Source organism: Hypanus sabinus, chromosome 10, assembly GCF_030144855.1.
Source record: "Hypanus sabinus isolate sHypSab1 chromosome 10, sHypSab1.hap1, whole genome shotgun sequence".
NCBI lineage: Eukaryota > Metazoa > Chordata > Chondrichthyes > Myliobatiformes > Dasyatidae > Hypanus > Hypanus sabinus.
Genome location: NC_082715.1, coordinates 127,584,618 through 127,607,345, shown reverse-complemented (window position 1 = coordinate 127,607,345; position 22,728 = coordinate 127,584,618). Strand labels below are relative to the sequence as shown.

The 22,728-nt window shown below is 37.4% G+C and overlaps 1 protein-coding gene across 7 annotated transcripts in view; it reads right to left on the bottom strand.

The window, feature by feature from the left end:
- LOC132401089 (sodium/calcium exchanger 1-like) overlaps window positions 1-22,728 on the bottom strand; it is a 221,675-nt gene that overhangs the window by 9,306 nt on the left and 189,641 nt on the right. For all 7 annotated transcript variants that reach the window (XM_059982910.1, XM_059982907.1, XM_059982911.1 and 4 more), the window contains one exon: window positions 20,281-20,556. In XM_059982910.1, coding sequence (XP_059838893.1) covers window positions 20,281-20,556 — 276 coding nt within the window. The remainder of the gene's footprint in view (window positions 1-20,280; window positions 20,557-22,728) is intronic.

Below are 22,728 nucleotides of genomic sequence, written 5' to 3'. Positions count from 1 at the left end.
AAATTAAGTTTTTTCTACTGTATCTCAAAACATGCGACAATAATACATCAATGTCAATAGTAAGTGGACAACCTCAACTGACCTACCCTTATCATTTATGTTAATTCAAAAAAATTCAAATCAAATTTGTGAGATGGGTCCCCCCCCATGCTGAAAGCATTGCTGACTATGCTGCTTTTCCCATTTGCAAGATTAGATTACACAAGTGCTTGAGCCTACTCCAGCAGTAACCTCCATCCTACTCCTAAACCTTCCTGCTCATTATGTATCTAACTCTGCCTTACAAATACTTAATTTCTACCAACCTCTGGAAGAGAGTTTTAAAGATTCATGACTGTCTAAAATAATTTTACATAGCTTGCTCAAGCTTTTCTCCTAAGAGTGTTTGAAACAGTTTAGAAATGACCAATACACTGCACAGTACTCCAGATGAGCTTTCATCAATGTTGTCAACGTGGAACCAATCTCCCCACTTTTGTATTCATTTTCACAAAAATAAACCGCATCTCATTAGTTTTTCTCATTACTCACTAAGCCTGTATTAGTGTACTGCAAATCATATAATAGGCAATCCACATGATTTTGCATTGGGAAGTTTTGCAAACTCACAAGAAGATAATGCTTTATTTGTATTTTCCCACATTATTCTCCACTTGATAGATCTTCATCTGCTAATTTAAACTAACAATATCACTCTGTACCCTTACCATCCCTTGATTACAATTTTTTGTGCTATCACGTTGAAATGTTTAAACATAGAAACATGGGTATCATATATATTTAGATATATGATCACATTTTTACGAAGGAGAGAAAAAAAAAACAATATTCCAGAAGAGCAGATAGATGTAGGAAAACACGGAGGGAATTCCAAAACTTGGTCTTGGTCCCATCCAACTCGCATATCATGAAGTACAGGGACAACTATCACAAATAGGTTTGCAGCTGTTGTTGGGAGTCATTCAGCTTGGCAGCAAAAAAGGGAAATTGACCAATGATTAAGATGGGAGAAAGGAAATGAATGTGTAAGACAAGAGTTTAGAAAGCAGAGGTTGGAAAATAGATAGGGGAATCCAACTGTGTTTAATGGCAGGAAGCTAAATAGTAATAGTTGTTTGGCTGTCAGGGTGATGAGATATGTAATACTTCAGCCATTACTGGAGCTGTATTCTGATAAAACTGTCTAATGCTTCCATTTTTCAAATACAAAGCCATATTTGTCAATGAACCCCATATTTTAAGTGGAAATGTGCTCCCATGGAATAGTTTTCTTTCTGTCAACAGTAATGATAGTATTGCAGCTGCTGGCTCATGGCTTTAGAGAGGGGTGCGGTGTAGGAGAAATAACAGATGGCCTTTTCAGTTTCTAACACAAAAGCCTTAAGTACCTAGCAGCTACATTAGGAGATACAAGTTGACTGCAAGTGTTGTAGTAAATCCCAAACCTTAGCTATGGCAGATTTTCCTACAGCATCAAACCTTTGTAAAATAGTGTTTTATACCCAGTGAAATTTCTTTGTCTGGTCATTAAGGTTTACAATTTTCACCACATTAGATGGACCTCTGCTGTGCTGCAGAGAACAAGTGGCATCTAGGAAAAGGACAGACTAAACAACTAAGATCCAACTGCTAAGTACATCTACCACTTACTGCATATGTGGTTCCTGGATTGACCTTTATAGCCACCAGTAGAGAACCCCTTAGGAGAGCAACATACTCAACTTGAGTGACTGCGCTACTACAACTTACACTTAAGTTTGCTGACCATTTCAGACAGAGAATATCTCAAGGATAATCTGGAAAATGCCGAGCAGTCATGGAAGAAAAACTGCGAGGCAACAAAACAAGCCCACTGTGCTAAAAATGTACATCATCTGTTCAAATGTGAAGACATTAGACAATTTATTTCTTGGGCATTTTGTAATTAATTCTGTTAATGTCAATCTCTTCCAACAATTCTGGAAAAGCAAATTTTTTTAATGGATGGCTATAGTATAGGCATTGCCTAGATTGAAAAGGGGCAATTCTGAAAAATGAATGTATTTGTAATGTCTTCAGATGACCTGTGGATTGGGGGGGGGGGATCAGAATAAAATAAGTTGATAATACTCATTCAAAACAAAACAAATGCAGCTGTGAGAAAGCACAATGTTAGAAGAATTGTCAGATGAGGCTAGACAGACTGAACTAATACAGAGACAATCATACTACTGGAGAATTTACTACAAACTTTCAAACAGTCTGAAGATGAGAACAAATTTGTAGATAAATATACAAGTTGAAAAGCAGTAGCAAAAATAAAAAGGTGCTTTAGTTTAATATGTTAGCATAGTTGATGTAAAAAGGTACAGAGGAATTCTGAGTCAGTGCAAAAAGCATAGAGGGAGTGTAGGAATTTAGTTTTAGGGAATGAAGCGGGGCATGCAGTTGTGTAGAGGTGATCATAGTTTAATTAGAGTTAACAGTTACTGAAAAAGAAAAATAGGATAAAGGTTATAAATTGGGCTAACATCAATTTTATACACAGAGCCAGAGTGTATAAGGTGCAGGTAACTGAAGGTGACTCAATCCTACAGATAAGGGAGGTATTGAAAGAGGTTAAAATAACTCAGGTAAACATTTTCTCAACACAAAGTTAAGCCAATGACAAATAATTGATGGCTTTCATCTTTTACTCGGCGGAACTTAGAAGAATGAGAGGGCATCTCACTGAAACTTATCAAATGTAGAAACACCTTGATAGAGTGAAGAGTGTGTTTCTTTTTTTTGGGGGGGGGGAGCACAGCCTCAGAATAGAGGAATATCCAGTTCGAACAGAGATGAGGAAGAATTCCTATAGCTAGAGGGTGGTAAATCTGTGGAATTCATTGCCAATGGTGGTTGTGGAGGCCAGGTCACTGAGTGTATTTAAGGCAGAAGTTGATAGGTTCTTGATTAGTCAGGGCATAAAAGGTGATGGGGAGAAGCAGGAGAATGGGGTTGAAAGGGAAATAGATCAGACATGATGAAATAACAGAGTCAATGGACTGAATGGGTAATTCCCTATGTCTTATGGTCAAATCACAAGCCTCCTAAATGAAGTATTGCACAGAAGGGAAAATAAATAAAAGTCCTGAAAGAACAGAAAAATCTGGGAAAATATACATACAAGAGGATGATTTAGAGAAAAATAAGGACATAAAAAAGGTATGAAGAAAGCAGCAACTAAAATTAGAGTAAGTTCAATAATGCTTTATAAAAACAGTAAGAAAAAGACATAGTAAAATTAAAAACGGCAGATACCAGAAAACTGAGTAAAATAATAACTGTTGGTGGAAATATGAGGAAGCTTTATATTCATAAAAAGAATTAATGTTGCATTATTAGTAAAAAGAGTGCAATATGCTTGATGGGATAAACAGAAAAAAAGAGGATGTACAAAGCATAAATTGCTAGATAGAATGCCAAGCTGCTAGGAAGGTCCTCGAAGCAGAATTTTTTTATTCATTATTTTTTATTCCATCCATTCACATCTTCCCTGCACAGTTCATCTGAGTAATAAGCTTTCATTACTCTCACAGCCAGCATCATGTCAGTCAGTCTGTCTGTCTCCAGCCAATCTGAGATATTTCTTAGTTACAATTTGCAAGCAAGAGGGGTGAAGTGAACAAATTTTATTTCCACAAATTTTCAATTCTGATCAAAGGTCATTGGTTCTAGATGTCAACTTGCTGTAGATGTTGCCCGACCCAAGTATACCCTAAATTGTGATATTTTAATATTTCCCAGTTTTACTGCTTTTCAATTCTCACCTTTACATAACTGTAGAAAGATGTCTGAACAGCAATGACTTAGTACTATTGATTAAAAAGGAATAAACTGAGTAATTACAGGAGAGTTAGTTTAATGTTAGTGGGAAAATTAATGGAATCAATTCTGAGGCACAATACATGCCTTCATTAAGAAAGACACATCGTAAGTACACACTTCAGGGGAAACCGTCTGACTAATTTGATAAAACTGAAGTAACAACGGAGAACTGATGAGTTCAGCAGATGCAGTCATTTGTAAGGATATTACTGAAGATTTTATTAAGATTCCACATGGCAGTGTCATCAAAAAAAAACAAAAGCCCATTAGATACAAGGGAAAATGGAAATCTGGCCCAGTGGCAGGAAGCAATGGGTAATGGATTTATGGATGACTATAAGTTCCTTTCCATTAATTTGGACTTAAATATAGGGCAATGATAAAGAAATTTGCAAATAATGCAAATGTCTGTGACACAACTGACAGTAATAAGGAAAGCTAAAGTTAAGGGCAGTAAGTATAAAACACTCAACTTGTTTTCTATAACATTTTCTATGTAGAAAAGCTGTTCTTCATGAATACAGTAATTATGTTTCTTCGGGATATAGCCCTTATTAGATGCAAATATGAAATCCATATAGACTCCTTTTAACTGATGGCCAATGCTTGCACTGACCATAAAGTTCCCACTTACACCTGTTTTATTCTCTCCTACTCATTAGTTGACAACTTGCATTTCTCTTTAGGAAGTGGGAGGACAGGCACGTGGTCATAAGGAGAAAGCATAAACTTCACAAAGATAATCCCAAAAGTCAGGATCAAAATTATATCACTAGAGCTGTGGAGGCAGCAGCTCCACTTGCTGCACCACTGTTCAGAATCTATCCTAATCATCCAGGTGTACTTTCAAATACAGTGGATTCCAGTTAATTGGGCTATTGGCTAACTGAGGCAGCCACTTATTCTGGGCAGCTCTTGAAGAACAAAAAACAAATAGTAAAAATAGCCATGATTCCCTTTGTTTATTTGGGATAATATGCCGCTTAGCTGAAACAGTAAGCTGTTGCTAAACAGCTTCTAACTAGCATCAGTCATGTGGACTTCACATAGTTATCAGACACTACACCGTGCTTGGAGTGAACAGCTTTTTAAAAAAAGTGTCGCATGTTGTGTTAAAAACAGTGATTTTAGTCACTTATAGTTGGCAAGTAATAAACAGTAAGAGAACTCAGAACTGTTTTGTTCACCGTGGTTTCAAGCATTCAGGCTTGCAGATGCCAGAAACAGCCATGAGTGAAAATGAAACAATTTCACTACTTCAACAAGTTAAGAACTACAAAGAATTTGAAGACATCAACAATCATCTTGAATGTTACAACTGAAATGAAGATTTGGAGAATGCAATCATTGAAATCACTGCCTTAAGGCAGTTCACTATCTGCACTAGGTGTCGGCATCGATTTTATTCATTTAGTCAAAAGTACATGTCAGCATACATTGACTGAACTCCAGATAACTATGAGGAACTAATAGAGTTTTATACTCAGGTTGTAGTTTTGGTAGTGTTCTAATTTATTCTATATTTTGTTTAAATACACAATTTGTTAATCAGTTAAACAGTCTTATTTTATTCCTTATTAACTATTTCATGAAACTTCAGTTAACTGCGGCAGCTGCTTAATTGAGCCAAAATGTACTGATTCCAATGTGTCCCAATTAACCAGAATCCACTATTTAAAATCCAGTAAGAATGAGACAGATCACTTAGCCATATTAGAATATTAAAGCTTAATCACAGCACAGGAACAGAAGCTTCAGCCAGCACCTAAAATAACCATGACACAAATCTAATGAATCCACTCAATTATTTAGTAATAGAGTACAGAGTCGACCCTTTTGGCCCCTTGAGACGCACTGCCCCAACAACTTTGATTTTAACCTTAATCTAATCATGGAACAATTTACAATGACTAATTAAGCTACACAGTATGTCTTCAGACTGTGGGAGGAGAGTGTAGCACTCGGGGAAAACTAGATTCTATGGAAAAGATATAGAGAAACTCCTTACAGGTGATGCTGGAACTGAACTCCAAACTCCGACTCCACAACCTGTAAGAGTGTCCGTTAACCACTATACTACTGTAGTGCCCAATCTGTTTGCACAGGCCTCATGAATTTATAGTCCTTGCCTACTCACTTGACTGTCTAAATATCTCTTAAATGTTGTATTGCATTTGCTTCAATTATCCCCCCCCCACCCCCCGGAAGAATGGTCCAGCCACTTACTACACTAAAAGCAAAGTTGCTTTATGCATCTCCTTAAAACTTTCTCTCTCTTCATTTAAACCCTATACCCTCTGGGTTTTCACTGGGAGAAGGGAACATTAGAAAGGACGCCCATCTACACCATGACTCACAATCTTTTAAACATCCTTCTATCAGGTCTTCTTTCAGTTACGAACAATTCAAAGGAAACAATACAACATTGTCCAACCTGTCCTTCCATCTAACACACTAACACACATTTCAAGTGATATCCTGGTGAACCTCTTCTGCACCTTCTCCAAAAGCTCCACATCATTCCTATAGCACGGAAAGCAGAAGTGCAAGTAGTACTCCAAATGTGGCCTAACTGAAGTTTTACACAGCTGCAACATGACTTGCCCAATTTATAATCAATGCACTGGCCAAAGAAGGCAGCACATATAATGTCTTCTTTACCACCCTATCCACTTGTGTTGCCATTGTCAAAGAGTTGTAAACTTGCACTCCAAGGTCCCTTTGCATATCAGTGCTCTTAACGGTCCTGCCATTTGCCGTATATTTTCCTCTAGCATTTGACTTCCCAAAATGTCAAATGTCACTTGTCTGGATTAAACTCCATCTCCCATTTCTTCATCCATATCTGCAACTGATCTGTATCCTGCTGTATCTTGTACAATAATGAATTTATTATTAAGTTTCAGTATTGATTTTTGCAGACCACTGGTCAGACCTTACGTCAGAAAATCACTCCTCTACTGTTACCCTTCTTCATCAATGACCAAGCCAATTTTGCATCTAAAATCAACACATCATGGACCCCACATGACAATCCTCTGAAGCAACCAACCATGATGACCCTGTCAAATTTATGCAAGCACCAACTTCTCTATCCTCAAACTCATTCTCACCTCCTCATAACATTTGTCTGAGACAGGACCACTCCCCTACAGTGTCATGCTGGCAATCCCTATAAATCCATGTTTTACCAAATGTGAGGAATTCCTACCCCCAAGAAACTTCTCCAGTAATTTTCCTAAAACTGCTGGAAGGGTCACCAGCCTATACTTTCCTAGATTACCTCTGTTACCCTTCCTCTAATCTTCTGGACCTCACCTGTAGCTAAGAAAATGCAAAGATCTCTGTTGGTACCTTGGCAATCTCCTCCCTTGCCTCCCTCAGTATTCTTGAGCATTTGGAAAGAGGCATTTGTTAAGGGCAACTAATGTACAAATTAGGGTACAATGCAGTGCAGTGCATAAACAGGTAGGTGAAGCTGATACAGAAAGAGCAAGTTGTTGTTAATAGCAGGGTCAGGAGATACACACTTTAGAAGAGCTTTGAAACCCAGATTTTGGGGACACCTGCAGAGTGAAATGTATTTGTAGCCTTCAGAATAAACATGAGCAGGTGCTGCTTCAAGAAGTTGCCTGGAAGTAGCAAAGTAATTTTCCATATTTGCTTCTCAAATAGGAAATGCAGACAAATTTGGATTGCAGAATGCATCAACTTCTTAGTTTGGGAGTAATAACAAAAGAAAAACTCCCTAATACCACAGACAAAAATGAAAAGATGACCAGTGCTATAACACATATGAAAATCATTATTTATCTTAGCATTTAAATATAATTTGAATATATGCATCTTTCACTTTGAACTTCTGATAAATGTATCTGAATATAGTCCAAATTATTTTCCTTTGAGTGACAGTTGCTGATTAACATGATCTGTAAATTGGAGATTATTGATGATACATTTACTGTAATTTTGGTAAAATTCCAAGAGATCCAAATCTAGAGAAATTCAACTTATGTGCTGTTAAGACACTACACCATGCTTAGAGCAAACAACTTTTAAATTGCATCAGTTTTGTGTGCTTTGTTCAAAAGGCAGTGATTTTTGTTACTGATAGTTGGCAAGAAATAAGCAATAAGACAATTCAGACTGTTTTGCTCACTGTGGTTTCAAGCATTCATGCTTGGAGATGCCAGAAACAACCAGGAGTGAAAATGAAATGATTTCACTACTTCAACATGTTAGGACCTACTAAGAATTTGAAGCTGTCGAAAATCATTTAAACTGTTTGATGAAAATAAAGATTTGGAGAACGTAATCAGCGATAGCATTGTATGAAGACAGTCCATTATCTGCATTAGGTATCTGCGCTGATTTTGTTCATTTATAGTCAATCAAAAGAACATGGCACTACACTAGATGAATTCCTCTACATTTCATTTAAATACATAATTTATTTCTCAGTTAAATGGTAATTCATTTTTTATACCTTTTAAAACTATTTACATGAAACTTCAGCTAATTGGGGCAGCCAGTTTATTGGACAATCCGTACTGGTCCCAAAGTGTCCCAATTAGCAGGAATCCACTGCACTTGATTTCACAGGATAGTGGGGCTATAGGAATAATCGGGTGCAAAAGGGAAGAGGTGGAGCATTGTACAGGATAACTATGAGGAATGAAAAAATGAATTATAATGATCCAGCACAGAAGACGGCCATTAGATTTATTATTTCAGCTCTGTTAAACATCTAATTAGTCCTGATTCCCTGTTCTTTCTACCCTGTGTATTAATCTTATTCCTGTTTGAAAACTATTATTGAATCTGCTATCACTATCCATTCAGACTATAATTTATGTTATCGTCTTGTCATCTTGCTGCCATTTTTCTAACAGTTACTTAAAATGTATCTTCTGGTAACCAATCTTTGTCACCGATAATGGAGCCCCTTTCTTTACTCTTCCCAAAAATCAGAATTAAATCTTCTATTATTAACTTCCTGCCCAAAACAAACCCAGTTCATCTCACCTCAACTTGTAAGCAGCACATTCTTAATGCTATGCTTTTAAATGTAGTCTTTAACATCTTCAAGGCTTTGACAATTTTCCTAAAGTATAATTCCCAGATTTAGTTACAGCACACAAATTAGGGCCTATCCAGCCAGTTACAAAGATTTACCATAATTTACTTGTATTTTTAAACCATGTCATTTAAAAGCATCCACAACATTTTCTGTGGAAAGTAGAAAAACATAGTGGATCCAACCAATTCTGCACCATTTCTAGGCATCTTACCACTTAATGTTATGTAAAAGGGTTGATCATAAACATCTATTCATATTCAGACTGCTACACAAGACCATGCAGTGTAGCCGTGGGCACTCGCATTGATCCCAGCTATGCCTGCCTTTTTGTTGGATACATGGAACAGTCTGTTCCAAGCCTACTGCTGGCCATCCCCCACTTCTCCTACATCGATGACTGCTTTGGTGCTGCTTCCTGCACCCATGTGGAGTTTGTCGACTTCATCAACTTTGCCTCCAACTTACACTCTGCCCTCAAATTTCCCCTGGCCTGTTTCCAACACATCCTTCCCTTGTCTGAATCTCTGTCTCCATCTCTGGAGATTGCTTATCCATTTATGTCTATTATAAACCCAAGGACTCTTACAGATACCTGGACTATACCTCTTCCTACTGTTACTTGTAAAAACACCATCCCCTTCTTTCAATTCCTCAGTCTCCACCACATCTGCTCTCAGCATGAGGCCTTTTATTCCACAATGAAGGAGATTTCCTCGTTCAAAAATAGTGACTTCCCTTCTTCCACCATCAAGGCTGCCCTCAACCACAAACCTTCCATTTCATGCACGTCTGCTCTCACCCTATCTTCTCACCACCCTAACAGGGATATGGTTCCTACCACCCCACCAGCCTCCAGATCCAGAACATAATTCTCCACAACTTCCGCCATCTCCAACAGGATTCCATCACCACTTTTCCTTCTCCCTCCCCAACTTCCTGCTTTCCACAGGGATTGCTCCCTATGCGACTCCCACGTCCATTCACTCCTCCCCACCAATCTCCCTCCTGGCACTTAACCTTGCAAGCGGAACAAGTGTTCCCCTGCACCTTCTCCCTTCACTACCATTCAGGGCATCAAACAATCCTTCCAGGTGAGGTGATACTTCACTTGTGAGTCTACTGGGGTCAATAACTGTGTCTAGAGCTTCCGGTGTGGCCTCCTGTGTATCAGTGAGATCCGACACAGATTGGGAGATCATTTCACCAAGCACCTTGGCTCCTTCCACCAGAAGAAGCTGGATCTCCCAGTGGCCACCTATTTTAATTCCACTTCCACTTCCAGTTCCTATTCCGATATGTCAATCCACGGCCTCCTCTACTGTTGTAATGAGGTCACACTCAGGTTGGAGGAACACCACCTTATATTCTGTCTGGGTAGCCTCCAACTTGATGGTATGAACATCAATTTCTCAAACTTCCAGTAATGGCCCCCCACCCCTCCTTCACCTTTCCCCATCCTCTTTTCCCTCTCCCACTTTAACTCCTTGCCTCCCTCTCCCACTTTAACTCCTCCCTCTGGTGCTCCTCACCCCTTTTCTTTCTTCTATGGCCTTCTGTCCTCTGTTAGATTCCCCCTTCTTCCCCCTGTACACCTTCCACCAATCAACTTCCCAGCTCTCTATTTCACATCTCCCCTTCCCAGTTTCACCTATCAGCTTGTTTTCCCTTCCCCCCACCTTTTAACTCTACTACTAATTCTGTGTGTGTTACCATACAGTCAAACATTAATTCTTCATAGTACTCATGATGAACCCCAATTCTCTCTTGCAGCTTTGATTATTTTGCTCCAAACAAAATTGGCCTTAAATGCCTAGAGATAAATATAACAGTAGATGCTACGCATCAAAAATAAAAAAAACCCTTAAAACAAGATTCCTGTACCAGACAGATCCCAATCTCTTCCCTTTCAAAAGGATCCCAGGTCTGCTCGGCGATCCCCATCTACCATTTCTTGACCTACGACATTTTCCTGTGCAACTCTCAAACCAAACCAAAATCCTTAGTGATGATAACTCTTCTTTAATCTTTCAGCTAATTCATTTGCACTACCCAAGTCTTTTCAGGCAAATTAGCCTTTGACTCGCATTTGTTCCAATCTAGTGTACTACATGTGGTATTCACCATGTTGATCTCCTCTACAATGGTGAAACCAAATGCAAATTGAGTTATTTTGTCACAAAGCACTTGCACTCTGCCCACAGGAACAATCTTCTGGTTGCCTACCACTAATTCTTCCTTCCACTCCCACTATCCTGCAGGTGGCCTCCTGAACCATTACAATAAGGCCTAGCTCAAGCTTAAAAAACAGCATCCTTTTCAGTCAGGGAATATTGTGGCCTGCAGAACTTGATTTAGGCAAAAAAAAATTCAATTTATGCCTATCATTTTAACTCAGTTTCATAGTCTTACCATTAGACACGATGTTGCACACACAAAAAGCTTTTGATCTCAGCCACACCATTAGATCACCTGTCTCACTCTCATATTCTTATTCCACACGTTCGTTCACCTCTCCCACCTTCTCTGCTTCCTAAAACTATTTTCTTTCCTATTTGTCTTTCTATGGATGTTGCCTGACCCAAGTACTTCCAGCTATTTTTAGACAGACATGACGGGGACCAAAGCCTGAGAATGCTGGAAGTGTACAGCCATTGAAAGAAGCAGAGTCAAATTGTCAGACCAGGGACCCTTCCTCAGCAATAGGAAAAATAAGTGTGATTCAAGCAGAGGCAAGAGAGGTGAAGAGGATGAAGGGAATGGGTATTAGAGAGCATAGAGTAAAGCTGTCATGGTAATTAAAAACTGCCATACCAAACAAATTGATCAAGGCAAATTGAGCCCTTACAAATTGAAATAAAGGCACGGCTATATGTGAAGAGAATGGAGCTTATCCACAATTGTTAAACTCAGTGTTAAGCCATGGGAGCCATTATGCACTAGTCAAAGGAGGAGATGCTGTTCCTCAAGTCTGCATTGGGCATACTAAAGACAGATCCATTGGGGAAAGTGATGTGATCTACCAGTTTCTCTAGGCTGGTCTCTCTAAACCTGGGCTTATTCTTAATTATCCTTGAGATTCACTGATATTACGAATTAATAGCACAGTAGCTAGAAGACTGCTGCTGGTGGTGTACCCATGGGTCCTTAAGGGTTGGCTGATAAGCTTTTCAGATATAGATCTAAGTGCAGGAAATTACAGGAAATTCAACTATACAGCTTTACTGCAATACTAATACTAAATAATTAAATCAGTTACAGTATGCATATATTGACTAGATTAAAAATATATATATAAAAAAAGTGAGGTAGTGTTCAAGGGTTCAATGTCCATTTAGGAATCAGATGGCAGAGAAGAAGCTGTTCCTGAATCACTGAGTGTGTGCCTTCAGGCTTCTGTACCTCCTACCTCAAGTCAAGTCAAGTCAAGTCACTTTTATTGTCATTTTGACCATAACTGCTGGTACAGTACATAGTAAAAATGAGACAAAGTTTTTCAGGACCATGGTGTTAGATGACACAGCACAAAAACTAGACTGAACTACGTAAAAAACAACACAGAGAAAACTACACTACAGACTTACACTTTGTGCGTAAAGTGCACAAAACAGTGCAGGCATTACAATAGATAATAAACAGGACAATAGGGCAGTAAGGTGTCAGTCCAGGCTTCAGGTATTGAGGAGTCTAATAGCTTGGGGGAAGAAACTGTTACATAATCTGGTCACAAGAGCCCGATTGCTTCGGAGCCTTTTCCCAGACAGCAGGAGGGAGAAGAGATTGTATGAGGGTGCATGGGGCCCTTCATAATGTTGTTTCCTTTGCGGATGCAGCATGTAGTGTAAATGTCTGTGATGGCGGGAAGAGAGACCTCAATGATCTTCTCAGCTGACCTCACTATTCACTGCAGGATCTTGCGATCCAAGATGGTGCAATTTCTGAAACAGGCAGTGATGCAGCTGCTCAGGATGCTCTCAATACAACCCCTGTAGGATGTGATGAGGATGGGGGGTGGGAGGTGGACTTTCCTCAGCCTTTGCAGAAAGTAGAGATGCTGCTGGGCTGTCTTTGCTATGGAGCTGGTGTTCAGGGACCAGGTAAGATTCTCCGCCAGGTGAACACCAAGAAATTTGGTGCTCTTAACGGTCTCTACCGAGGAGCCGTCGATATTCAGCAGGGGCTGGTCGCTCTGTGCCCTCCTGAAGTCAACGACCATCTGTTTTGTTTTGTTCACATTCAGAGACAGATAGTTGGCTCTGCACCAGTCTGTTAGCCGCTGCTCCTCCTCTCTGTAAGCTGACTTGTCGTTCTTGCTGATGAGACCCACCACAGTCGTGTCATCGGTGAACTTGATGATGTGGTTTGAGCTGTGTGTTGCAGCACAGTCGTGGGTCAGCAGAGTGAACAGCAGCGGACTGAGCACGCAACCCTGGGGAGCCCTCATGCTCAGTGTGATGGTGTTGGAGAGATGCTGCTCCCTTTCCGGACTGACTGAGGTCTCCCAGTCAGGAAGTCTAGGATCCAGTTGCAGAGGGAGGTGTTCAGGCCCAGTAAGCTCAACTTTCCAATCAGTTTCCATCAGTACCTGATGGTAACAGTGAGAAAAGAGCATGCCCTAAGGTGCTAGAGAGGTCCTTAATAATGGACATTGCCTTTCTGAGACACCGCTCCTTGGAGATGTCCTGGGCACTTTGTAGGCTAGTACCCAAGATGGAGCCAAATAAATTTACAACCCTCTGCAACTTCTTTCAGTCTTGTGCAGCAGCCCCTCCCCCCCATACCCTACAGTGATGCAGTCTGTCAGAATGCTCTCTGTGGCACATCGATAGAAATTTTTGAATGTATTTGCTGACATACCAAATTCTTTCATACTCTTAATGAAGTATAGTCGCCATCTTGCCTTCTTTATAACTGCACTGAAATACTGGGACCAGGTTAGCTTTTCAGAGATCTTAACACCCAGAAACTCAAAACTGCTCACTGTCTCCACTTCTGATCCCTCTATGAGGATTGGTATGTGTTCCTTCATCTTACCCTTCCTGAAGTCCATAATCAGCTCTTTGGTCTTATTGACGGTGAGTGTAAGATTATTGCTGTGACACCACTCCATTAGTTGGCATATCTCACTCCTGTATGTCCTCTTGTCTCCATCTGAGATTCTACGAACAATGATTGTATCATCAGCAAATTTATAGGTGGTATTTGAGCTATGCCTAGCCACACAATCATGGGTACAGTGAGAGTAGAGCAGTGCACTAAGCACATACCCGAGATGCACTAGTGTCGATTTGTCAGCGAGATGTCATCAGCAATTCGCAGAGATTGTGCTCTTCCGTTAGGAATTCGAAGATCCAATTATAGAGGGGGGTACAGAGGCCCAGGTTCTGTAACTTCTGAATCAGGATTGTGGGAATGCTGGTGTTAAATGCTGAGCTACAGTTGGTGAAGAGCATCCTGACATAGGTGTTTGTGTTGTCCAGGTGGTCTAAAGCTGTGTAAAGAGTTATTGAGATTGCATCTGCCGTTGACCTATTGTGGCAATGGGCAAATTGCAATGGATCCAGCCAGGTCCTTGCTGAGGCAGCAGTTCAGTCTAGTCATGACCAACCTTTCAAAGCATTTCATCACTGAAGATGTGAGTGCCACCGGGCAATATTCATTAAGGCAGCTCACATTATTCTTCTTAGGCACTGGTATAATTGTTATTTTGAAGCAAGTGGGAACTTCCGCCCATAGCATTGAGAGGTTGACAATGTCCTTGAATACTCCCACCAGTTGGTTGGCACAAATTTTCAGAGCCTTACCAGCTACTCCATCCATCTTGTGAGGGTTCACCCTCTTTGAAGACAGCCCAACATTGGCCTCTGAGACAGTGATCTTCACAGCTGTAGTTATATTCTCCCTTTCAAAGTGTGCATAGAAGGCACTGAAGCATCACTGCCATTCACGCTATTGAGTTTCGCTTTGTTGGAAGTAATGTCTAGTAAATTCTGCCAGAATTGTCGTACATCTGCTTGGGCTTGAGACTTCATCTGATCTTAGTACAAAATTGTCATAACTTACTATTACCACAGCTAGATTCTACCTCCTTAATGTGGACAGTTTTATGTAGTTTTGGGCATTTACATACTTCAAGAGCAGTTGTCTTAGAATGGCATCGTAGTATCTTGTTCCTGTATTTCAGCCTGTGTTCTCACTCCTGAAGCAGAATGGCCCGCACCAAGCAGACAGCGCGCAAATCGACTGGCGGAAAAGCTCCTCGCAAACAGTTGGCGACCAAAGCGGAAGAAGAAAAAAAAAGAATGGCATCCTAGCAATTTCTGTTGTATATCTCTCTAATCTTAAAGTGTTCACCACTCTCACTGCTTTTAACCAATTTTCTTTTAATTAAAATAACATTTATTAACATCAATTATGAAGTTGCTTATTAAGTGTCTCAAAATCCATATACAAAAAATCTGGTAACCAACATTCTCATTATTTCATGTAAACCTAATCTAGTCATACTGGCCATCAATTATTGACACTTTTTCCCCAACTGTATTAAGACTAGATTAACTACTCCAAAAGTGTCCAAGTTTATAATATCTCACCACTTGAACAATAATCTGATATCTACCACCTTCCACCCGATTCATCTTCTGTATTAGTGGAATATTCTCAAGGACTCAACCATGAAGACTTGAAGGTCCTCCTTCCACTCTATTTCCCTCAACATTGGGTGACGTTGACAGTGGGAATGATTAAACCTCATTTTTCTATCACCTTTTCTTTTGTAACGAGATAACTGTTTCAGCAAGCAACATGTGTGACAGGTCAAATAGTTGTCTCTGTTCTACTTTATTTAACAGATCCATTACATTCACTACGCAAATTATCTTATAGATTAGAAGAATATGGGAAAATATCTGGTTATAAAATAAATTGGGATAAAAGTGAAATTTTACCTCTTACTAAAGGAGATTATAATCAATGTCGATTAATAACTCAATTTAGATGGCCAGCAAATGGTATAAAATATTTAGGTATAAGAGTTGATAATGACATAAAAAACTTATACAAATTAAATTATTCACCACTTTTGAAAAAAATTCAGGAAGATCTTGATAAATGGATGGCATTACCAATAACATTAGTAGGTAGAGTAAATACTATAAAAATGAACATATTCCCTAGACTACAATATTTATTTCAATCATTACCAATGCAATTACCCCAGAAGTTTTTTCAAGAGTTAAACAAATATGTGAGGAAATTTCTCTGGAAAGGTAAGATGTCAAGAATATCGTTGGGAAAATTGACATGGAAATTTGATCTAGGAGGATTACAACTTCCAAATTTTAAGAATTATTATAAAGCAAATCAACTTAGATTTATTGCATCTTTTTTCGAGAAAGATAAACTGGCATGGATTAGAATAGAACTAGATAAAATAGGAGAAAATGTACCAGAAGATTTTATATACAAATGGGAATCTAAATGGATACGGGAAAAGAAAGAATCTCCTATATTAAAACATTTGATTGACTTATGGAATAAGATAAATGTTGATGATGAGACAAAAAAATCTTTATTAGCAAAGAGACCTTTAATTCAAAATAGACTTATTCCTTTCACAATGGACAATCAACTTTTATATAATTGGATTCAAAAAGGGATTAGATATATAGGAGATTGTTTTGAAGGCAGTATATTAATGTCATTTGATCAATTAAAGAATAAATAAAAAGTATCAAATAACACTTTATTTTGTTACTTTCAATTAAGGGCTTATTTAAGAGAAAAATTAGGTCAAACAATGTTATTGCTGAAACCTAATGAAATAGAAATTTTAATTCAAAAAGGAAATATTAAAAAATTTATATCTTGTATGTATAATTTGATTCAAAAACAGGCAATTAAACAAGGAGTCCATAAGTCAAGACAAAAATGGGAAAGTGATTTGAATATTAAAATTGAAGAAACAAATTGGTCAAGACTATGTCTTGATAGTATGACAAATACAATAAATGTTCGGTTAAGATTAGTGCAGTATAATTTTCTACATCAATTATATATTACACCACAAAAAATAAATAAATTAAATCCAAATTCATCGGATCAGTGTTTCTGATGTAACCAGGAAACTGGTACTTTTTTACATTCTACATGGTCTTGCTCTAAAATTCAACCCTTTTGGACAAATTTAAGACTTTTACTGGAACAAATTACAGGAACACAATTTCCTCATAATCCAATATTACTCTTACTAGGTGTATTGAAGGGATAAAACCAAAATTCAAACTAAATAAATATCAGAAAGAATTCATAAAAATTGCACTGGCAGTAGCCAAAAAAGCTATTGCAGTTACTTGGAAATCGGATACATATTTAAGTATAGACTCTTGGAAGAAAGAAATCTATGGCTGTATTCCATTAGAAAAAATTACTTATAATTTAAGAGATAAATATGAAACATTTCTGAAAATTTAGAGCCCTTATTTACAAAAGACAGGTCTAAATATATAGATGCTCTGAAGATGAAACAATTGGTTATTTGGGGAAAGAAATAAATATATATATTAAAGTTATTACGAATTCCATGGAGCATGTGGAGATCTACCAACAACCAGGCACTCTTTCTTTTTTTTTCTCTTTCTTTCTCTTTTTTTTCTATAGGGCAGTTAGGGGGGAGGGGTTAAGGGGAGGGGGGAAGGGTTATATACATTTTTTTTCATACTTTACTTTGTAACTACTTAAAATGCAATAAAAAAAGTTTTCAAATAGTTGTCTTTGAAAATTCAACCTATCATATTCTATGCATTCATGTCAATTTCTACAATCATATATATTGGACAGAAACTTAACCACGTCACCGACTTTCAAATACAAAGATAACTTCTATGATTAAAACATTACGACTTTTGATAAAAAGCAACACTTTTGGTACCCAAAAGGCAAATCCCTGCACAGCACCACTTACAATAAATTCTCTTTGAAGGAAGCAAATGTAGTAGTGATGGAAATACAGCATTAAACACATTCCTTTAAAAGAAACCTACATGGTTCATCAATCAAGCACCTCAAGCAGATTACAATTACTTTATGCCTTCAACCATTTTCTTTCCTGGAGGGTGTCTGCAAAGTTACCTACTTCCTACAATTTTGGTGAGATCCTGTCAATTTCACTCAAGACTGACAATACAGGAACTCAAAGATAAATCCCATATCTAATTTTTCTTATATACAGCTCATCATATCCTGCTTGGCTCAAAATTTCTTGTGCTGATATTTGTCTTTCAAAAGTGAAGGATTAACAAACTTATTATTGAGACTGAATTCTTAGCAACCTGTTAAGCTTCATGACTATAGTTTGGAACAAGGATACACCTGGCTCATTGACTGATATCCGTTCCAGGATATCATGCTTTCACCTATTTAATAAAACAGGCATTGGTTAATCACCATCTTCATGTCTGATTTTGTTATCACTTAAAGTTATCACTTTAACTGTACAGAACAGTTTGTTGTGGCAAAACAGATCTTGAATGGTATTCAACCCCAACTAATAAAAAAAAGCCATGAGTAGTACCAGCTACTACTCATTGTCTTTTTCAAACATTGGAAAAGGAAGGACTGGTCAGATTCATCTCCATTACACACTTACTCCATGATGGCTACAAATCATACTAAATGATGGGATTTCAACAGAAGTAATGTCAGTGAAGAATAGTATTAAACAAGGCAGCATTTGATCCAATGTTCCTTGCTGCAATGTTGCACCTCACCTCTAGTGACCTTTCTCATGCCAGTGCAGGTAATCTTCATAACTATTCAATCTACAACAACCACAGACCAGAACCAGGATTATATTAACGTCTAATTACATACTGCAGTTCAGACAAGACTGAGGCTAATCTGTAGTTCTCACCCTGGTCTCATTGATAATAGGAATAAATTTAAATACATTAGTCTACTGAAAATAAAACAAACAAGGGGGGGGGGGGAACCTGTTTACAGATTTATTAACATTCCAGTGTTAATTAACATATTAAATAGCCACATTCCAGTGGTGTGACACCAATAAAAAACAGCAGCTTCTAGATAACACAAAAGCTACTAATCACTAGTAATTTTACTGAACAATTACATGTATATAGGTGATTACATAAAATTATAATCAACCATAGGAAAGTTAAACCACAAGAAAAATAACAAGTTAACAACTTAACCGAACTTTAGTAAAGGTGTTAAAGGCCATGGGGAGAAAGCAAATGAATGGGGTTGAGAAAGAAAATCAATTAGCCATGATCGAATCTTGGAGCAAACTTGATGAGCTGAAAGGCCTAATTCTGCTCCTATGTCTTACTGTCCAAAAAGAAATCCGCAGCAGGCATATAGTATAATTAAAAATAGAGATAAGCTATTTAGAATTTCAACAGGGATGCATCTCTTACATGGTAACCAGAAGATCTGATGCTTGCTCTTCAACCTTACAAATGCTCAGTTAAATGCAGTTTTCAGCACTGAAACTGATTACCTTAAATAAAAATTGAAGCTGTAAAATATTGAAAAAAGGCAATTGCCTAGTCCTACATTCCTTGCCTGTAACTTCAGGTCAGAAACTGATCTGTTGCTAAGTGCTCTTCGGACACAACTTGAAATAGTTTCCAAATTGCTTGTGCCACAAATTATTATCAGAGAATGGACAAAGAACCAAAAATTGGGAGAAACCACAAAACATAAGCAGGAAATAGAAGTGTGAAGCAGCACCGCAAAAACAAAAATCTCTAGTCAACAGCATTAATTGCTACAGTTTTAACATTCCACTTCCAAACGGAGAAGGGTCTAGACAAACATTTGTCAACATACTTCCAGAAATCATTCCAGAAATCCAGATACATATTCTGTAGATTCTGTCATAAAGATGCAATAACAGGATAGATAGCATTCATTGATTTTCTACTTGGTGTTAAACAATTAGACCATTTTCTAAAATATTCATCTGTATCAAGTTATTTGAAATCATGCCTAATCAGCACATAATTGCTCCATGCAGCATACTGATCATAGTACAGAAAAACTCACCAGTTGCATACTTCAATAAATTTTTCTCATTTTGAATTGCCATCATTGTAAATTTAAAGTAGTAGCATTTTAACACCCTCATTGCAATTTCAGTCTCAAGCTCCAACTGCATTTCTTTAACTTTAAATTTATACTTGTGTAGAGAAAGGTCAGGGGCCAAAAGCCACAAATTAGCAGGTATAACTCTTAAAAACCAGTTATAAGAATGGTAAAGGATTATAGAAAGTGCTTAAAATTCCAATTATCAGTTTTTATAAAAATTAGGGTGATCTAGTATGTTTTTTTACCTGGAACCGAAGTCCCCAGTGCAACAAACACTACCGCAGTAACCGAATCCTTCAATCCAATGGTACAGCCAAAATGCGAAGCCAAGTCACCAATAACAGCAGTTAGGATGCCAATCATTATAATGGACACCACAAAGCAGGCCCAGCCGTTCCAGTACTCCGTAGGAGGTACAATTGCAAAAAGAACTTTCCAGAAGACAGTCAGAAAGTGCATTACATAATCAAAGCATGAAGGAAGTTTCTCCTCAGCACATTCATCATCGTCATCATCTTCCCCTGCAGAAAATGGCAGAATATCATTAAAAACAGACTAATACTCCTGTTAACATTGTGCATGCTGTATCATTCAGTATATTAATACTTACATATTAATTCTGGATTTAAATTTAGAGCTTTGTGGTGAAAGGGTAGTGATTATTCCCCCCCCCCATGTGCTATTTTCAATTACAGTACATGAATGCTTTGTGAACCATTCTATCAAAATATATAACATTTGTTTTTACAACACATTTACAGTTTCTTTGTAAGTACAAATTTTTACAACAGGCGCCATGCATCTGAACATGTAATTTACCTATCATAATTTCAAAAAACCATTGTCCAATTACATGTTCTTGATTAGGTTTACTGAATAAACAAGGACTTCACTACACCATGTTCAAGTCTTTTTTATATACAATCAAATAGATATAAATTTCCATGGTTCAGTCATAAAAGGTAGTGGGAATTAAGTACCAAAGAGCAGCATAAACAAAGCACTACAGATTATGTCATTAATTTGATTATGATTAGTCTAATCAGTGTTAGCACAAGCACCAAGGAATTAGTCAGTCATCATAAAGGAATTAATTCATATCTCCACAGATCAAAACACTACAAGTTTAACATACAAGCTGCAACACAAAGAAATAAAAGTAATCTAGGATTTACTCAAAACCAGAAGCTGTAATGATAAACTTGATGATTAGCTTGAATTATACAGGAAACAATTCTGTAAAATTTCACACTAAATACAAGAATCTAACCATGAATTAACATGCAATCAAGGTTATGAATTATATTCAAAGTTAATTTTGTGGCCCTCAGCCCAAACAAACAACAGAAATAGTTTAAAAATTTAGATATGGGTGAAATTGTAATAGTAGAAAGATTTTCATAATTCAAATGATGGAAAACATAGTATTAATGAAATAGGAGAGACTGAATTTCTAATTGAGATTCAGTATTTACAATGGATCAGAGTTGCTAGAAACATTCGAAAATTCATGGATGATTTGAAAGGCAAGCCTGATGTAAAAGAAGCAGGACAAGTTTAAAGTTAATTTGGTATCAAAGTACATAGATGTCACCATATGCAACGCTAAGATTCATCTTCTTGCAGGCATACTCAATTAATCCATAATAGAATAATAATCATAATAGAATCAATGAAAGACTACACCAAGTTAAAGGGGAAGTTGGGCAGACAACAATCATATGGACCCTAATGTACTATTTTATGCAGACAAATACTGGGAAGATTACTTAAGTTCTGAGGATGTATCAATAAAGTTAGATCAGTAAAGTAGTAATCAATATCACATAATTGAGCAAATGATTAGTATTTATACAGCATCTTTCACAACTATAGATGTCCTAAAAAATAACCATTGAATATTAAAATTTAGTCAATATTGTAATTTCATCTGACAACTTAAACACAGAGATCCAAGAAAGAGCAAAATGGTAATGGTGAAATAATCTACTTTAATGATGCGGCTCAAGGATTAAGTGTTGGCCAGGATACTAGGGGATCTTACTATTCTTTGAAATTGTGATTAGTAATTAAGACCTTTGTTTAGTGATCAGTCTAAAAAACAGCATCTATTATCAATGTAGCCAATGGCATATCAGCAAATATTATGATCAAGTCTGAATGAATTTTTAACTTTGGGGACAGTGCTTTCAAATGAGCCAGACAAAGGTAGGTATGGTAAAAGAAATGAAAACCTTCTGATGGTGGAATAGTTCAATGGTAGGTATCTGCCATTTTATATAGAACAGTGACTAGGTTATACTTTTCAGTTATTAGAAAAGTTCCAAAATATATTTGAACTGTAAAAAATATTCAATGTAAAGCTACAAAAATATTAGTTAATTCATTTAAATTTGATCATTAGGAAAGAGATATGATTGAGGTTTCCATTTTAATAAACCTCTGCCCTTTTCCCCCAGTAAAACTGGGACCAGGTATAAATTGAGAATCCCACTTAAAATGAGTGTAAAGATACAAATATTTAATGGCAGTGTTAATTTTCTAAATAAATACTTCTGGATTATTAAGCAATCTGCAAGTCTATGTGTTCAAGGACAGAGATCTAAAAATGATCAATTTTATTATTTATCTTCTTTCAGCCTGTTTCACTTTACAGAGAGTAAATTAAGCCCTTTTCCCAACCATATTCAGTT